This window comes from Rhipicephalus microplus, chromosome 2 (genome assembly GCF_043290135.1).
Source record: "Rhipicephalus microplus isolate Deutch F79 chromosome 2, USDA_Rmic, whole genome shotgun sequence".
Taxonomy (NCBI): domain Eukaryota; kingdom Metazoa; phylum Arthropoda; class Arachnida; order Ixodida; family Ixodidae; genus Rhipicephalus; species Rhipicephalus microplus.
In genome coordinates this window covers 277,934,137-277,953,266 of record NC_134701.1, presented here as the reverse complement: position 1 = coordinate 277,953,266, position 19,130 = coordinate 277,934,137, and the positions used below count along the sequence as shown (strand labels likewise).

General features: G+C 40.0%; 2 protein-coding genes across 2 annotated transcripts; one reads left to right on the top strand and one right to left on the bottom strand.

The window, feature by feature from the left end:
• Positions 1–1,568: 1,568 nt before the first annotated feature.
• Positions 1,569–11,919, bottom strand: LOC119179326 (succinate dehydrogenase [ubiquinone] iron-sulfur subunit, mitochondrial). Its single transcript, XM_037430395.2, has 8 exons — positions 11,763–11,919; positions 11,153–11,227; positions 10,665–10,723; positions 9,950–10,093; positions 9,168–9,246; positions 6,697–6,813; positions 3,684–3,908; positions 1,569–1,810 (listed from the first exon to the last, which is right to left on the bottom strand). The coding sequence occupies exons 1-8, from the start codon at positions 11,826–11,828 to the stop codon at positions 1,718–1,720; spliced, it is 858 nt and encodes a 285-aa protein (XP_037286292.2). The 5' UTR covers positions 11,829–11,919; the 3' UTR covers positions 1,569–1,717.
• Positions 11,920–12,116: 197 nt separating this feature from the next.
• On the top strand, positions 12,117–18,828 carry Archease (protein archease). Its single transcript, XM_037430376.2, has 9 exons — positions 12,117–12,343; positions 12,904–12,928; positions 13,016–13,026; positions 15,810–15,841; positions 15,916–15,994; positions 17,202–17,284; positions 17,392–17,444; positions 17,591–17,627; positions 18,720–18,828. The coding sequence occupies exons 1-9, from the start codon at positions 12,250–12,252 to the stop codon at positions 18,807–18,809; spliced, it is 504 nt and encodes a 167-aa protein (XP_037286273.2). The 5' UTR covers positions 12,117–12,249; the 3' UTR covers positions 18,810–18,828.
• Positions 18,829–19,130: the final 302 nt, after the last annotated feature.

Sequence of the window (19,130 nt, the reverse complement as noted above, 5' to 3'; positions counted from 1 at the left end):
TTTTGCGATTTCTGAAAAATGATATGACACAAATTGGCACGCACTACAACTTTTTCAATATAAACAGCTCACCTCCAGTCAATACGGGTTAGTTCACGAGTTTTTGTGGGTTAGTTGCAAAGGTGTAACTGTGGCAAAGTATCTCCACCTCAACATAGAGTTCGTGTGCAATAACGACAGGTGCCTTAATGAAGAGCACTGGATTGGACAGAAGGCTGCTAACCACTGAGTTATATAGTTACTGTGTATAAGCATCAGCCCTTCCAGTCCCCATCATAGTACTTCACCACTCTTCCTTGCCCCGATCCTTCTTCACATGTGCAAAGTAGCAGCCCTAAGACCACTAGCTCAATCTGAATTTTTCGCCTTTTAATAATCTCTCTGAAAGTGAAATTGGCATTGATGAAGATGGACATAAACATGAGGCAGACAAGGACAGGTGCTTTCTTGTATTTGTAGTTGTTTGTAGAGGCAGTTTTTTTCGTGTACATCCTTGTGATAATTTCACTTTGTTAAAATGCGAAACCAACTAGCCCTACAGTCTTCCTTAATCCAGCATTGAGTGACAACTTGAAGTCAGTGGAATCAAGTTGTCATCATACCAGCAGAAGTTAGTGTGTCAAATTATAAATAAGAAGTGGTGCAGGTACCGTGGCCCACGAAAACCACAACAGATATTACAAGAGGAAGTTTTTTTTTGTTCTTTTGAAACAGGAAGGGGTGAGGTTAGGTGTGGAGCGCTTTGTCTAAATGTTGTTGCCATGGACCCATATTTTTATTTCTTAAGTACGTAAAATGTCATGTTTGTCTTCAGCCACCATGCCAGCACACCACAAATGTGTTTTAACATTTCACATTGAGGTACAAACACCAGCCAATTGGGAGTAGGTGTAGTGTTCAGTGTTCAATTGGCTACTTTTTGCCATTTGTAATTATAGCTTTGCTAAGTCAAGGTTAGGCAACTCTAAATGGCAACCAACCACTATTATAAGCATTTAACACTTGCCTTAACTATTCATTAAAAACACCGACAACAGACTTAAGAATGTAGGAATAATGCATAAGCCTTCATATCATGTCAATTATTATGTGACTGACTGTCAGCTGTGGCATTATTCTGGGAATGCTTATTGAAAAACCTTCCCCTTGACCACATGGTAGACAACTGCAGTCGGCAAGAAGATCTACAATCTTCAGCTTGGAAGTTCGCACTATGTACCGTTGTCAGGTTGAATGCATTTTCTAAACATGTCGTAAGCCACGTCTTTCCATAGATTTGCACCAACGTCCACTGTATTCATATCATCTTTACATTGATTTGGCTGTGCAGTTTTAAGTTGTTTCCAGCCAAGATAGGTCTCATGCTCTGCGAAACGCCTCGCAACTTGTTACTTTTTGACCAACATATTGCCATTGTTACAATGCATAATGAAGGTAATTGTGTGACATCATCTAGCAAGGTTTGGTTAAGGTAGGTTAGGTGGCCTCAAAATGCGTTTATCACACCGTCTATCTGGTACAGAATGAATAGCCCGCATTTGCACAGCGTGCCACAGACTAAAACACACTTGTATCTTCTAAATCTCACTTTATTTTTGCCTGCACGGTCGTTCTTTCTGGCTAGGCATCCGTTTGCTATGTTGCAGGCTTGAGTGTGCGTTTCAGATTCTTGCAGGAGTGTGTCGAAGATTGTAATCAAAGCATCAGTCAGCAGTGCTCACGCAGTGCCCGCAAGTTCTGGTTTCGCCTTTTCTGCCAACCCACCGACTAACTTCTTCAGTTCACCAATGGCTTTGCCTGGGTTCAGTCCCTGGAAAAGAAAGAGAAACGTTACATTTGTTGCAGGTCGGAAGTAAATTCAATTCGAAAAGCGGTGAAACCAGCTGTCTGTTCATTGACAAAGTCAAAAACACCAATATATATTCTATGCCCCTTTTGCACACCAATGTACATTCCTCAGCCCATGTGGTATTAGAGTAATGGTATCACATATAAATATCAAAAGTGGCGCATATGGCAGTGATTAAGTGGAGGTGACATGGGTCACAGAATAAGAACATCTTATTAAAAAATAAACATATGAACGTTAAAGTCTGCTTGTAAATAAAATAGAGCTGTACAGGCATTCAAATGATGTAAACACGAAATAGGTGCTTAAGACAGGATATTCATGCATGCAACCAAGGGCGCCCATTCATATGTTGCATGAAGCCGCGAAAAAATTGGCCTCATACAGCAAGGAATGGTAACACTGCACAAAACAAAGGCAAATTGCATGAGAAGCTTTAGATTTAGAAGAATGGATTTTCAGGTAAGTTATTACTTGATAAAAAAGAACCCTAAGAACAAGGACACAATGGTAGACCTTTTTTCACAATAATTAATTGTTGGGGGTTTAACTTCCCAAAGCCACTATATGTAAACACGAATTACGAGGGACACCTTCGTGTAGGGCTCCAGAAACTTTCAATCACTCAGGGTTCTTTAAGGTGCATCTAAATCTAAGCACGGAGGCCTCAAGCATTTTAACTTGTATAAAAAATATGGCTGCTGCAGCTGGGATTCGAAGCCGCCGCTTTTAGGTTAACAGTTGAGCATCATAACAACTAGACCACTGTGGGGGGTCGCTCTTTTCACAATGAATGCATGTGTCCCCACCATCATCTCTCTTGTGTTACTTTAAGCACTCTTAAAGAAAAAAGGTTTCTTGCTGTGTTATTGGTAATTAAGATCAATTAACATTAACTCACAACTGCCAGTACATAAATGCTAGAACATTGGAAAAATCTCCCAGACACCCCTTCAGGCATGGATTGTGATCGAATGTCTGTAAATGTGTCAATTTAATACAACATAATTCTGATGCATTTCATAGTAAAGTCCTAGTGTAGAAATGAATATGTGTTGTCCGAGTTTTAGTACTTTTCAGCGGTCTACGCTGTCGTCGAAAATCATATTTTTGAAAATATTACTTTGCGTAATAAGCGCACTCTGAACATGGAGCCGGATTTCCAGGAAAACAAGTGTGCCTATTATGCGAGTAAATACGGTAATTGCTTTCTTCTTTTGTGTTGACAAGCGTGCTGGAAGCTGAGGAGCAGGGATGGCTGAGGGAAAAGAACCTATGTTGAGCGTATATCACGACCCTGAACACTTTTCTTTTTCTTTGAACACACGGTTTGTTTTAAGTGCGATTCCGAGTGTGGGAACTATTAGGAACTATGGTTAAATCAGCCTGTGAAATTAGGTACACGGAGCGATGATTTGGGCATATGGCATCATTTGTCAAGAGAAGAGAAAACAATGGTTAGCCGACTTTTAAAATCAATTGTACCTAAATTCCAAACCCCGTGCTGCACAACAACATTCGGCTCGAGTGTTCTCATGAGCCTCGACAGTGTCTTTTTACAATATTCAAAAGTGTCAGCGGGCCGCTTTACCTCAAGACACAGTGATTATGAGGATGGTTCAATGCATCTTACGGGCAATGTATACTGCTCTTTTTAGGCCAATTTTCCAAAGGACTGGCAAAAACAGTGTGCTTCTACATATGTGTAAAGGAGACAATCAAAAGGCTTCTTCATGGGTGGCAATGCATAGGTACATTATGGAACACCCGAGCAGCATCAAAGGTGTTCTAAATAAAAAAAAAGAGAGAAGACAAGCACACAAACAGGACTTACCTTGGGGCAGGTGCGAGTGCAGTTCATGATGGTGTGGCACCGGTACATGCTGAAGGGGTCTTCCAAACGCTTCAGCCTCTCAACGGCGTTATCATCACGCGAGTCAATGACCCAGCGATAGACCTGCATGAGAGCAGCCGGTCCCATGTAGCGGTTGCTGTTCCACCAGTAGCTCGGACACGACGTGGAGCAGCAGGCGCACAGGATGCACTCATATAGACCATCCTGCAGAAGAGACCAACCACACAATTTGCAGCTGAGCACCATAACCACAAGACCGCCATTGCGGGCCACATATTGCCAGCGCAGTGGTGTGTTTGCTGAAATAGAGAAGCATGCCACTACAGCTCCGAGACAAGTTGAGAAATTATAAAATGAAGCAAATTTGTATATCAGTGAGCTATTGTAATTAAACAACTCAAAACTATTTATCAGAAGTTATGTGATTGATTGATTGATATGTGGGGTTTAACGTCCCAAAACCACCATATGATTATGAGAGACGCCGTAGTGGAGGGCTCCGGAAATTTCGACCACCTGGGGTTCTTTAACGTGCACCCAAATCTGAGCACACGGGCCTACAACGTTTCCGCCTCCATCGGAAATGCAGCCGCCGCAGCCGAGATTTGAACCCGCGACCTGGGGGTCAGCAGCCGAGTAGCCACCGCGTCGGGGCTATCAGAAGTTATGTGCGAGAATGCATTTATTAAGGAACTATTACCCCTGAGCAACAACAATACCAATCCCACAATAAAAATTGTTCAAAGTAGTGACCATATCGATTGTTATCTCTATATTTGATATCCACTAAGTGCTGTTATCACTTAAATCATAAGTGTGGCCAGGGCACCCCAAAAGGGGGCAGAGGAGGACATTTATTGCTCTGCCCCTCCCCCCATCAAGTGAAAGTATGAGGCAGACCATGTCCCCCCCCCCCCCCCCCAACACCTATCTATGTTTGTAGATATTTGAATAAAATGAATATTCAGCTACTATGAATATGTAGCACATTTTTGAATAAAATATAAACACCATGGAATATTCAATTTAATTTCAAAAACTAAAATGTTTGCATACCCTTCAAAAAAATACACAAGAGGAGACATCTTTGCTAGGTGACAGCACGTGTAGGCGTAAAATGAAAGGAATTGTGACCATGTGCATTCAGGAGCCAATTTTATTCACTTCACAGCAAACACCATTACAATTTGCCACGCTGAAGAAAACAATTAGGACATATAACTGCTGGTGTGTGCATATTCTTTTTACTCATTGAGAACAGTTCGTAATCTGTTATCAAATGTGTCTTTTTGAATGACCTCAACAGCTTTTCAGTTTTTTTTTTTTTTTTCATGTCCAGTGGTGTGTTGTGAAACAAACTTGGCAGTTACTGTGCATGCCACTTTGTTTTAAACACACAGAGCCACTTTTCAGCTAACAAATGATGACAAATGCCAGGTAATAAACACGCCTCCAAAACCACACTGCTCTCCACATAATTGGCAAAAATATTCATGACATGAAACACAGTTTCATGTTAGAATGAATGTAAGTGAACATGCTTGGGAAAAATTTCTGTTGCTGTGCTGCCATGTAAATGAAGAAAACATGCAAGAATCGGTATTCCTCTTACATACAGTAAAACCTCGTTAACTCAGTCATGGATACTGTGACAAATCTTTGAATTAAGTAGGTTTTCAACAATGAAACACCCCCAAAGTGGAATGCAAGGAACTTTTAATTATTGAAAGTAATCAGAGTTGGCTTGGCTTGCTGTGCCGGCAAGTTTGAGGCTCCACGAGTTGTGTTTTCTAGCAATGCATGTTTCCACTTTTGTCATAATCATGAAGGGAAACGGCGGGTCTCGCTGCTGCCAGCACAGAAAAAAAAGGGGTAGGGGGGGGGGGGTCTCGTGGTATTCCAAAATGCGCACCTGAAGAAAATAAGAAGTGCTTCACTGCAATGTAGTGGAGGGACACGGGCAGCATGTAACCTGCTTTTCGCAGCGCCAGTGTGTCATGATTGTTTCTGGTAAAATAAGAACTTCACATTCACCAGTTTGATGAAAATAGCAATGTATTTTGGCTGGAAAACATGATCACTGATGTTTTCAAACTGAGTTTTCGAAGTAGGCGTTACAGGCAAGAACTCTGCCAGCAGTGCATGAGCGCAAATTGCTAGAGCAACCACCAGTCGGAGGTTCGTATACATCGCGAATTCTGTCAGACTGTCATTTATCAGTTGCTTTATAATAGTACCATAAATAATGGGTAAATCATAACGCCTTCCTCCATGACGTGGCGAGAAGCATGCGACATGTTGCCAGCGTGTCAACTCTGTGTTGCAGCAAAGCACATCTTTTATGCAGGCATGCTTCTCCTGAAAAAAAGACTGCTTTTTTTTTTCCTTTTCCCTGGCAGCAGCAAGGCTGAAATGCTTCACCTATTACTGATTAGTATTGCTACCCTGCATTGCCTTGTGACTACTAAGGGCCATCGTAGCCACGGATATGAGGTGAAATGGGCATCAGGCTGGGGCTAACTGCTGCTTCGAATAATTCGTTCAAACTTAGCAAAATACAAGACCGCAGAAATCCTACAATATAATCGAGTTCCAAATAATGAGTCCTTACTGTATCTTCTTGTACGCATACTTTAGTAGTTCATACAGGATTGTTCTGACGCGCACACAATAGCCCTCACTTTGCAGCTGATGTCCATGCTCTATTTTTCATAAATACCTTCTTTTCTAGTTTTACCCATCTATCAGCAACTACAGCAGAGGTGCTTTGCCAATGCGTGATACACTTTTATCGTGAATTCTAAAGGCCCTATTGTTGATATAGATTTTTTTTGGCCATTTTCTAGAACAATCATGCACAACCATGGCTCCTGTCTATATCTACAATCACTCTCTTCAATGACTGCAACACGCAATACTTACAACCAGAACACTCCCAGTGTTTCCACACCACATCCATCAACCAAACAAAGTACAAAGAAGAAACCCTTACCAGTTTCTTGCGATCTGCGATGCTCTGGAGATTCTGGTGCTCGCCAATCTTGACGGCAGTTTTTTTCTGCAGCCAAGGCTGCACTGACTTGTACTGCTCATAGAACAGCTGCATATCCTGCAGTGCATGTTTGAGACGAATGAGCCTTACGTGCAAGATTAATATGCTGTAACACAGTGTCGAAAAATTCTTCATTCCATTTACCTCACTCACTTTACTCTCAAAGATGTAGACACGTGAAAGAGCTCAGTGGTTGTATGCAACAAAAAAATTTAATGAAGCAATGTGCAATGAGAAAAAACAATCTTGGAAGTTAAACTGAGGCTCCAGTCTTGGCCAGCTTTATAAATACTCGGAATCAATAAATGATTCTGAGTACAGATTTGTCTTGGCTGCACAGAGGCACACCTGATTTTTGTGCACTGATTAATGCGGGATGGAAAGCGACTGACTGCAGTTCGACAACTGTTTGATGGCTTTACCTTTACACGGTGGAAGAATGATTTCACGGGCACATTTATAATAATATTATCTGGGGTTTTAAGTCCAAAAACCACAAAGATGTCGTAGTGGAAGGCTCTGGAGATTTCGATGATCTGGTGTTCTTTTCACATATTTCCATCAGCACAATCAGCAAAATGGTAATTGAATTGGCCACCAGTATTGCATTAGCATTCGTTTTAAACTTCATACAGAACACTCAACCGTTATTGTTTTTGATGGCAGAAAAAGTAAAAAAAAAAAATCCCCCACAAAAAGCTTAAGGAAACAGAATAGGCAAAAATATTGAAAAAAAGTTTTTTTCTTTCTGCTTTATTCAAAATCTGTAGCCTTTTCTGATCCAGAATGAGTTGTTTGCTTGTCTTAGTCCAATTTTTTTCCCTCTCAAGATGACATATTTCGAAATTTGTGCAGCGGCCTACCATGCGCCTAGTCTTATGTAGCAAGAAATTCCTTGCAGTTCAAGCATCCTGGCCACATAGAGAAGTTACAGTTTGCAAGCTGGAGTGCATTTCATACATTCTGAAAAGAATGGACCCAGAACTGCAAAAATGAAAGAAAGCAGAGGCATCAAGCTTTCTGTGGGGAAATCTGTATCTGATCGGCGACGTCCTCGTGGTGTCATCAGTGGAAAGCACCGAAACTTGTTGGACCATTAAAAAAAATTATGGGCAGCTCGGAAGACGTGCGAAAAACTGTACCGTTCACATACTTGCACACGGCATCAAACGATACCAATCAATCTCACGACCCTTGCTCGAAGAACGCTGAAACTTGGTGTAAATTCAACAAAGCCCTGTAGAATAGTGAACCATTCGTTCATAAAGAACACCTTCTAGCATCTGTTATTGAGGCTTTTAAGCCAAATTACTTGGAACAAGCTCATCCAGAATTACTTGCTGAATGCCTCCACACCAAAACTCAAAGCAATAACAAGACATTGAATTGTCGTGTCAAAGCACGCTAAAAAAAAAAAAATTTTGCTCAGGCACCAAACACTGTAAATATGCACTCTTGATGCTGTGTTTACTTTTCATAATGGCAATATAACACGTTTGAGTGTGCTGATTTATCTTGAAATTTTTCCAGGGCACTGCACAGTTCTGCCCTGACACGGCTGCATAGCAGGCGATAGATGATGCTCGCCAGGCAAGAAGCTTCAACACAAAAAAATATAAAATGATATTGGCGATGAGTATCTGGCTGGTGCCTATTGATACATCCGTCAATTTGCTGTTATCACATTGTACTTTTGAAAAAATGCAGATTTTGAACTTTAAATATGATTAACTCAAGACAAGCTTTTTTTTTGTACTTAAGTTCCCTTTTCCCAGCAACTTCAGTATTTAGAATCATAAATTTCGGCTAATATTTAGATAACGTAATGTAGATTATGCTGAAGCAGAATAATTTGTATGTGAAGAAGTGCTCTTCTGCAACACGACATCTAACAGCTATTATCGAGTGATAATTAGGTACCTAAAGTAAAAAATTTACAAAAAATGACCATTACAATTTTCAGGGCTAAATCTGCTTCAGTAAGAATATGAATGGGTCATGATCACATTGATAGTAAAATAATTATTGAGGCTCTTATGGTTATGAAGAAAAAGGTGCGTAAACTTTGCCTAAAGTACATGGTGGTAAAACGTACTTCATGTGCCACCAACTTCATCGCAATATGCCTTGCCCCAATGAGTAAAAAAATAAATAAATAAGGGATACCATTTGTAATAACAATGTAAGAAGTATGATTCTCAAAGATATGATACAATATCATGTGTGCTGTTTCTGAAAGCAAGCTAATTGATGGACTCTCAAGACACGCAGATGGGAAATGCACTGGCAGTTTACAAAGATGCCATTTAATGAGCACTCACAATTGATTCCTTCATTAAGAAATGATGTAAAAATATAGCCTTCAAGTACTTTTGTTACAGTCTAAGCTTGTGACGTGTGCAGGTACTCACTGGAACGAGATCCTTGACCACATACATGTGGGGAAGTGGGTAGATCTTTGTAGCCTTTGAAGTGTTTTCGTCAATTTTGCTGCACACACAGAAAAAAAAATGTCCCTATAATATTCTAAAATATACATTCTTAATCAATTATGCAATGGGTAGTAAAATTGCTATATTGGCACATGTACAAAGAATCTGCCTTTTGCCGTGGACCGCTTGCAGTAGATGTCATGGGCACTGCAGTGGATAATCGTATTGTACAGACATTACAGACAGAACAGAAAGATGGCTACATAATGTATGGCTCTTTAACACTGAGAAAGGGTGACACTTCCCTGGAAAAGTTCAGTAATGCACCCGAAAAAAGACAAATGGTGGTGGTCAAGTATCTGACAGCAATGAGTTTTTTTTGTTCTCTTATACGTACACCATGTGAGGCCATGCAACACGTTCTATCACCCCAACGAACCCAAGAAACATTCTTCTTTATTTGACATTAAGACTGAAGGTGTGCTGACTGAAGGTCTTCGATCATGGAGGGTCACAACTGACCTAGTGCCAGAGGCTCTCAAGTGCAGTGGCTATTATCCCATCATATTAGGTCATCTGATAAGCGCTCTCGAAACTGGAGGAGACTTCCATGCAGTACAGAAGAATTAAAAGAAATAAAATCCTACAAACAAATAAAGTATTAAGCCCCCCCCATCTTTACAAACTATTTTACCACAAATCTTCAAAGAAATTGTAAGATGCCTCTGAACAAGTGAATCTGTTAGTTTAAAACACCGTACCAGATGCAGGCCAGGGTATTGCTGCCGTTGATGTTCATGGCACAGGAGCCACAGATGCCTTCTCTGCATGACCTCCGGAAAGTCAGTGTTGGGTCAATCTCGTTCTTGATCTTGATTAGGGCATCCAGAACCATGGGACCGCATCTGAAAGTAGAACCACAATGACAATTCATGACGATTTGTGGATTCTAACAAATAAACACGAGCGTGCATGGTGAAATGCATCTAAATGAAAATACAAACACCTCTTATTTGCTGGAAGATTTTTAATCCTTACGTTGATCTCATTAACAGGCATGCTGTAGTAGACCCCAGATGAAATTTTTGTTTGGCACCATCGAAGTGCAGCCACCACAGCTGCTATTAAACCTGCGACCTGGAGGTCATCAATGTGATGGCGCACTACAGTAGGTGAAATTTTGCCTTCTAGACTGATAAACAAGGTTATGTACGGATATAGTAAAACAAACACTATTTCTGGTTAAAAAAATCTGCAATTAACAAATATTTCACTATAGTTACAAACTGCTCAATTACATTTCATTGGAATAGGTGAAGGCACATACTAAAGTTAGCCAAGAATCCTCTCAAAGAAGGTCTAACAGAAAATTAGCTTTATCGATATTTGCATGTTCTTACATTAAAAGTGTTCTAACAAGCAGAATTTTAAAAAACTAAACACCGAAAGAAAAGTGCAAGCTTATAAATGATGTACTTGTTCAGGTCAACTTCAAATGTCTGGAGACGAGGCTTGTCGCCTTTCTTCTCAGGGTCCTGCAATAGAGATTTTTATCATTAGTCATGTTATCATAAAAAAAATTCATTGAATAGTTTTACGTATAATGCAAGATTCAGGTGTGCACTATAGTGGAAGCGGCAAGTTAGTTTTGACTGCACTGGGCTCTTTATTTCATTTAAATACACGAGTGATTATTATCACAAGACAGCAAAGGTGTGGTTCCAGTAGAACAGACACTGAGCAAGCTGGTATGTATTTATTGTAGATTCCAGCATTTTATTTCACTTATCAGTACCAACTGAAGATGAAACTATTTTTGTACTCAGAGAGAATTCCGATGGCAAATAAAAAATAAAAGCCATTAAAACTGAATTTCGTGACACGGCAATGCTCGCTGTTTCAGTTTCAGGCAAAGGGACGATGCGAATCTTTCACGATTACAATGGCGAGAACAACTGGCTCACCCATCTGTAGACTTCGAACTTTTTAATGCCTTTCGTTCCGGCAGGGGCCGTGGCTGCAGCAGCGGCATGTCTTAGCTGCACGCATAAAAATGAACCAAAACAATGCAATAACACTTCGACTGTGACGTAAGAAAACCGTCTAAAACGAAACAGGTCAAGTTTCTTAGTTACTGCAGCCTGAGCGGCGCAGTAAAAATAATTGTTCCTTCACGAGGAAACAAGAGGTATATTCCGAAACGATCAATCAATTAAACACAAAGTCTAGCATGCGAGTAACCAGTAAAATCGCAGACTACTACGCATGGCATTCGAACCACAACGATAACCTTCACTGAAACATGCTGATGAGCTAAGTCCGATAGACCATTCAAACATTCAAATTGTTTCCAACGCAAAGGTTTCAAAAGCCACGTCAAGCCTCGCTGCCAATTTTCCTCCCATGTTTTAAACATGAGAAACAGCGTGCAGCGAATATCAAAAGCTAAGAATTTCGTGACCTCGAAAGTTAAACCGGATGGCCACAGCGAGTGACGGCGACGAACACGCTCTCTACAATTGGACGAAAATCTTGGGTTCTTAAGCGATGATATGGTAAGACGTGACAACTTACAGACGCTAACCTAGCGGTGTGCGCGGTCAGAAGCGCTGACTTCTTTAAATACACAGATGCAGCCATGGAACCGAAACGCAGTTGGCACCACGAAAACCAATGGACCCAGGATCGACTTGTCCGAACGGGCCCGCATGAGGCTGCTGTCGGCTGCGTGAGGACTACAAGCCAGCCAAAAAATAGTAATACTAATTTCTTAAATTACAATAAATTTGTACCTTAACTTCAATTTTTTGTTAAAAAGAATTAATATTTTAAACAAAAGTTTTGGCGCAGTTTTGTTTGCTGTTTGTGCCTTTGAATTGTTGCTTAGATTGCTGTAGCCGATACCAGCCAAAGCCAAACTGAGGCAAATTTGTCTGTTGCAAGAGCGCGGCAAGAAGTGATTCAGCTGGCTTGGCCCCGATAACATGTGCCGCTAAAAGCAAAATTTGCTCCCTTCATTTTACGTAGAACGTATAGTTTCGTAGAACGTATAGCCACGGTCATGTCTTTCGGCGACGACGACTCCTGTACAGAGTTGGTTGAGAGAGACGACTTCACGGAGGAAGAGCTCTCGATACCGCCCGTCAAGTACGAATGTGAGTGTAGGCCTTGCGCACTTTTAAGCGAAGATCTCAGGCTACTAACCAGCGAGAGTGTTTTGTCATGTATAGGGTGGTTTACCTCCGTAAGGAGAACGGTAATCTACACGGTTTATTTTACTGTTCGCGGTTTTCCCTATAAAAAAATTTCGCCCGATAGCAGAAAACCGGTGTATTCGGTTAGACCTTTCAGATCTAGCATTGGGCGGAAGTCATTGTGCTGATGATTAGAAAAAAAATAGTCTGTGCTTTACAGATACTATGCTTTACAGATACTATGAAAAAGCGTGGTGGAATGTCCTCTCTCGTAATTACAATTCGGTAATTAATGAGGTGAGGTAGGCTAATTGGTTGCTGGAGCATGCGTTCATCGATGCATCGCCAACTCAGGATATCTCCACTCACACACACACACAAAATGAGTAGGATGGCCAATCATTGGCCTAGATTTTGTTCTGGTGTGGGTGTTGACCAAGTTCATGTTGCGCTTAGAGTACGAGCTACTGAGTCGCAATGCTTGTAACATTTATTTACGTACTCATTTTTTTTTTTTGCAGATCTTGATCACACCGCTGATGTTCAGTAAGCTCCTTTCTTGTTTCATCTGCAAATTCAAAATAAAGGCATTGAATCAACCTGAAATTATGAGTTTCTTTTACTCTTTTGCAGGCTTCATGGATGTATCCTGTTTTGAAAGTTCTGCAACAAGAGTATCTGCCAAGTGTAGATGTTCTTGCTGGCAGGCGTTAAGTGGTGCACTGATAATAGGTCCTAGTTCACAGCATGACTAAGAAGATGTTATGTGCTCGTGATAATTAGGATTTGTGTTTTCAAAGGCCAAAATATGCTTATGTGCTATCACATGCCCTCCATATTTCATATTCCTTTACTGTTCAATTTTTTTTCCCATTCATAGTTCTATTCATGGAGTTGCACAAAGCATAACAATAGCTCTGTACTACCATAGAAAATAACTTCTGTGGATTCTCACAGCTTGTATTAGCAGTTAAAGGTGTGTTGCATATTTGCAACATAAAAGCAAATAAAGAGCAAGCTGAATGAGAAAGACACTCAATGTGATTCGAATACAGATATTTATTTGCACATGACAATTAATGGGTGTGCTCATGTTACAAAATTGCCCCTCCGTGGTGGTCTAGTGGCTAAGGTACTCTGCTGCTGACCAGCAGGTCGTGGGATCGAATCACGGCTGCATTTCCGATGGAGGCGGAAATGCTGTAGGCCCGTGTGCTTAAATTTAGGTGCCAAAATTTCAACTAAAATTGGTCGAAATTTTCGGAGCCCTCCACTATGGTGTCTCTCATAATCATATGGTGGTTTTGGGACGTTAAACCCCACATATCAACGAATCATGTTACAAAATTAGCACTTGCTCTTGCTAGTTGAACAAGGTTGGTTTACACACTCTCAGTAGCAGATTTCCTTGAAGCTAGGAAGCTTGCAATGCTTTTATGCATCAGGCTGGACATTTAAATGAGGTAACAGATTATAGCAAAGCATTTAAAATTTGTTGCAAAACAACTTTAATGCAGCTGTAGACTAAAACAGAAAGCCTGTGCAACCAAAAATAGGCAGAACTGCTTTGATAATATGTTATTGGTTCAGTAATGAAACGATGAGGGCATGAGAGGTGGGGTCGCTTGGGACTGAAGGTAGAGCGGACCGTGTAAGAGAGAAAAAGGGAGAAGCAAGGAAAGGCTGGGAGGTTAAGCAGACACATGTTCGGTTTGCTACCCTGCACTGGGGGAGAGGATAACTGGGCAAAGAGGCAGAAAAAGTGAGTCAAATGGCAGAATATGTAGTAAAGCAACAAGCCGCGCAGAGTGATGGAAGCACAAATTGTAAGCGAACACCCGTGAGGATGTTACACTGTAGCATGCGAACACGCATCCGAGGGAATTACTTTGCCATAGAAGCATTTAGGGGCCGTTTCCAAGATGAATCCCATGTGTATGCTGTTGCGTTTCTGCAGTATAGGAACGTGCCAGTAGTAAACTAAACCACGATAACGATGATTTTTGACATCTATTCAGCCAGGAGGACGTGTAGAAAGGCGCAAGAAATTTAGCATGCTTTATCTTTTTCAGAAGTGGATTTGTAATTGGCATAACTACTTGTATCACTGCATGTGGGCACGCGCAGAGTCTGCCATCAATATTTGAGGAATAGTTGCACGGGTGGGAGGGGGGGAGCACAGAAAACAGCGAAAATGGCACATTTTTCAAAAGAATGTTACAAAAATGCATCAACGTGTACTGGAAGTCGCAAGCGGACCTTACCAATCGCCATTTATTAAAATGCTGCATAAGTACAACAAGGTACAGTAAAAGATAAATATAGTGTGAAGCGATGATGTCCTGAAAATTTCTCAACAACAGCAATACCAAATAATGCCCCTCCATAATGACTTGATTTACAACCTTTTGATGTAATAGAGCTGAAGTACCAGATTTCTTATGAAGTCTAAAAAACTTAGGGCCATCTCTGAAGCTTCAGGCCAAGTTATAACTTTAGTTTTTTTTTTAACCACCAGCTATGATAATGTTTTTAAAATGCTCGGCAGTTGTTTTTAAAAAAAATTAAATGGTACCTGTGGGGTTTTCCAAAATATTTCTGTATCTATACCTAGCTAAAGCTAATTGCAGAAGTTGAAGATGAAAGTAAGTGTTTATGAATGGCATCTCTCATAATCATATGGTAGTTTTGGGACGTTAAACCCCACAAATCAATCAAATCAAGTGTTTATGAACCATGAAGCAAAAATGTGCATTAAACAAACCTTGACGGCCCTTTCTCGTAAGCAACTGGAAAAGCTAGAATATATTCAGTGTTGCAGAAATAAAAGCATTGAAGATTTCGGTAGTCATAAAATGAACTGAATATATCATAGGATCCAAAGTAGAAGTACTGTCACACAAGTACACGTGGTATACGCTTGTACATTTGTTTATTCCAAAGCATAAAAACATATCCTTTGGTTACTACTTCAGCATGATTTTTTTTAGATTTCCAGCTGCCTTATGTGCAAATTGCTGGGGAAACGTATGTTGTGCAGGTTTCTTATAATTTTCAGTGCCCTTACTCTGTTAGAAAATAATCTTCGTGTGAGTTAAAGGCGTCATCAGAAAGAACATGTTGCATTTTTGTTACAACCAGCGACACCACTGTTAGAGAGTGAAAAAGGACAAAAGGTTCACTTCGACCTTGTTTCATGTTACATTTCTTTATATAAAGTTTCGTTTCGACTATCAATATGCATTATTTTGGTGTAGCTGTGTGACAGAATAAACAAAATGCTTTGTGAGTACCTAATGCAGTGCCACAATTCAATGCTTGTTGTATAGGATATTGTATTATATGAAAGAAAACAGGTATGGTATTGTCAAGGCAAAAAAAAGTTTACCAAACATTGATCCTATTTTTGCTTAACAAGTTTCTTTAGGGGGTGATGACCTGGCAGAAGCCTTTGAACAGGTAAACATTTCCTTTTAATCAGCATAACTGGCAAAATGAACTTTGCTTGAACCGTTTTTCTTGTTTCCATTTAGGTAGCTGTTGCAATGTTTGCCTACATGACAGAAATCGACAAGGTTGACATCCATGCTACGTGTGACATAAAAGCAGAAGGTATACTGTAGCAGCTGCATTAATTTGCCTTGTCCTATGATTTAAAAGTGAGAAACATACATTTATTTTCAGATATTTATGACAATATGTTACATGATTGCTTTGGTGCTGAAGTAAAAGACTGAAGGACGTGCTTTACTAGGATATTACTGCCAGAGGTACTCTATAAGCACACCCACAGATGTGCAGTAGTCATTACACTATGTCAACACAAAATGAGTGGCATGCAGCAATTTGCATACAATAGAATGATAAGTATATTTTATGAACAGGAGATAATGAGGTGCAAATTTACATAACATATCAAATTAAAAAAAGAAGACATTCTAGTACACTGCATGGTATATGGAAACAAATTCTGTATAAACAACATTACAGATGACGAGTATATAACACTATAAAAAGATACAGGATTAAGGAATTAAATCGAGCCAGGAATAGATAAACACAATTTAAACAAACCTTTTAGTTCTTGTTGACTCATTGTGCTTTCAACCTATTTTAAAGATGTCTGACTGAAAAGAGGCTTCTAGGTAACTCAATTTCAAATAATCTTTGTTTACACATTTTGGGCTCGACATGTAAAGCATGCATAGCTCCAGCAGCTCAGGCTTTCTCGCAGTAATAGCTTGAGACTAGAACTTTTTTTTTTAACATTTGCAGGTATGGGTTAGGAAGTGGTAAACTCTGCTGATAAACCAAAGCGTAAACATTATGACAGGCCAGAGTGTCTTGTTCTTATAACTTAGTGTTTCCCTTAGTAACATCTCATGTCATTATTCAGTCTGAACTAAAATGCGAATACCTGGTGTTTTAAATGCGCCTTGTGAATGCCAATGTGGCACGGTATTTTCAAACTGTGTCATCCCTGTAGAGCAGAAATTCGCTAGCAGATGTGGCAAATGATGATATAGGTAACGGTGCTTTCAGCCTTACCTGCTTGTGCAAAATAATTGTGTAATGCTGAACCTATTCATCAAGTGATCTATTGTCTGGTCACATCTATGTGCCCCAGACAGAGTAACAGCTCAGTTTGCAGTGGTTGTAATGACTGCATATCACTGCAAGACAGAAGCTGCATTCGTAGAGTTAAATAAAATTACATATTCAGCAAGCATTGAAAATCGTTGCAGAATTGCCATTTCATGGCTATAATTGTCTCTTAGTTAATTTTATGCATAACTGTAAAACCGTTTGTTCATTGCAGCTGAAGATATGGTTGGCCTGCTGTACCACTTTTTAGATGAGCTGCTCTTTGTCTTCAGTGCAGAGCCATTCTTGATTGGAAAAGTGAGTATTCGTCTTATTATTCTAATGAAGTATTGTTATAATTTATCTGGTTTACCTAGTATTATTAGTGTGCTTAGCAGTAATGGTTCTACATTTTTTCCTCGCAGAAAGTCAAGATTCTTGAATTTGACAAGGAAGCTTTTAGGATAAAGGCCAGAGTGTAAGTACCATTTTATGCACAGGCAATAGAATCTAGATATCCCTTTGAAAGTGTTCATTAGTGGTGTCATAGTCAGAAGTGATTAGTCAATGCATGCATGTTTCAAGATTTAATTCTAGTGCGGTCTCTTGCCTTGCTCTTTACAGATATGGTGAAGTATTTGACCTTGGAAAGCACCCCCAAGTAAGAATCCGTTCTTGACATGTGCATAGCTGCGTCATAGCCATCTAACTTAAATTTACAAAATGCTCACAAAGTTAGTATATACAAATATGAACTGTCCTTAACACTGTCGCTTAGCTTAAAGGGAGTACTGACACAAAGATTTTGGTGTGAAAATTTTTAACTGCAATATGTTGCTGGAAATTTATTAGCGATAAAACGGCCCATCACTTGCTATCACATGTGACAGAAAATTAATTAGAGTCCCTTTATGACCGATTTGTCTCAGTTTGAGAGAGCTGCGAGAATGACAACCTACAGTGACCAACTAACGCACGTGAAACATCTCGTAGAACTGTGACGCACTTTCATGCAACTGCTCCCGTTCTTTCACATGTGGCGCGAGCTGCGCAATGTCCTTGCTGTCAGCAGGTGGGCGCGGCAGTCTTTCATGCATTCGTTACGGGCACAGGCTCGTGAGCAGCTGCCGCATAGAAGCCTGCCAATGCAAGCGCAGCGAAATCACATTGAAAACTGTGACACCATCATTCAGCTCGGAGCTTGGCCAGAGTGGCGATGTTGTAGGAGTTAGGGTTCTCATTCAGGTCACTTCGTATGATGGGGGTGTCGCAAGGTGTGGCATATACTAGTGCTGGATCAGGCATGTGTACTTCAAAATACATATTTTACATTCCAAGCTGCATTTGCTATTGAAATTTAGTTTATATGTGCATGTTATGAGAGTTAATCCTGCATATTATATCAGCTGTGAAATGGTGTGAAATTAGCCTTACCTGCTAATTATGCAACGTACATGCTGTACAAATGTTATAGACGATGCTCTGTTACCTTGAGCATGTAAGTTACTTGATAGATTTGCATTGTGGTGCACAAGATTCAGTCAATCCTAAATCTTTGACGAATCTAAATCACTTTTATGCAAAATGTATTGTATGTGGTGCTTGGTAGCATTGCTTTCTGATAGGTCACAGCTGTCCTGTCATCACTCCACATACTGTTATTGCCTTTGAACATGTGTTCTAAAGATTCAAGGCACATAAAAGTTCCCATGCTTACGTCATTTTGTAAAATGTTTCTTATTTTTCGTTACAGGGCACTGAAGTGAAGGCAATCACTTACTCCAACATGCAAGTCTGGGACAACCCAAACCAGCATGAAGTCTTTGTAATTATTGACATATAAATAAGTTATACTGTTTTTACACTTTCACTTTCCATATTGTGAATCATCATGCTCTCCTCGTGACCTAATCTTGAATTGGTAGTCTTTGAGAACATCATACCTACTTGTTTGTCATGAAGTGAGTATATATATTTGTTGTCACTGTGGTATCAGTATGTCATGACCCCAAAGAACGTTGAGTAATGTGTGTTGACAGCCAAGCTAATCAACTGAAAATAAGCATAAAAAAAAAGAGTTTATCATAGATACATGTTATCAATCTGTAGCTATTAAGCTTCAGTAATTCACTAGTTTCAAAACACGCAGGTATGTTTTGCCAAT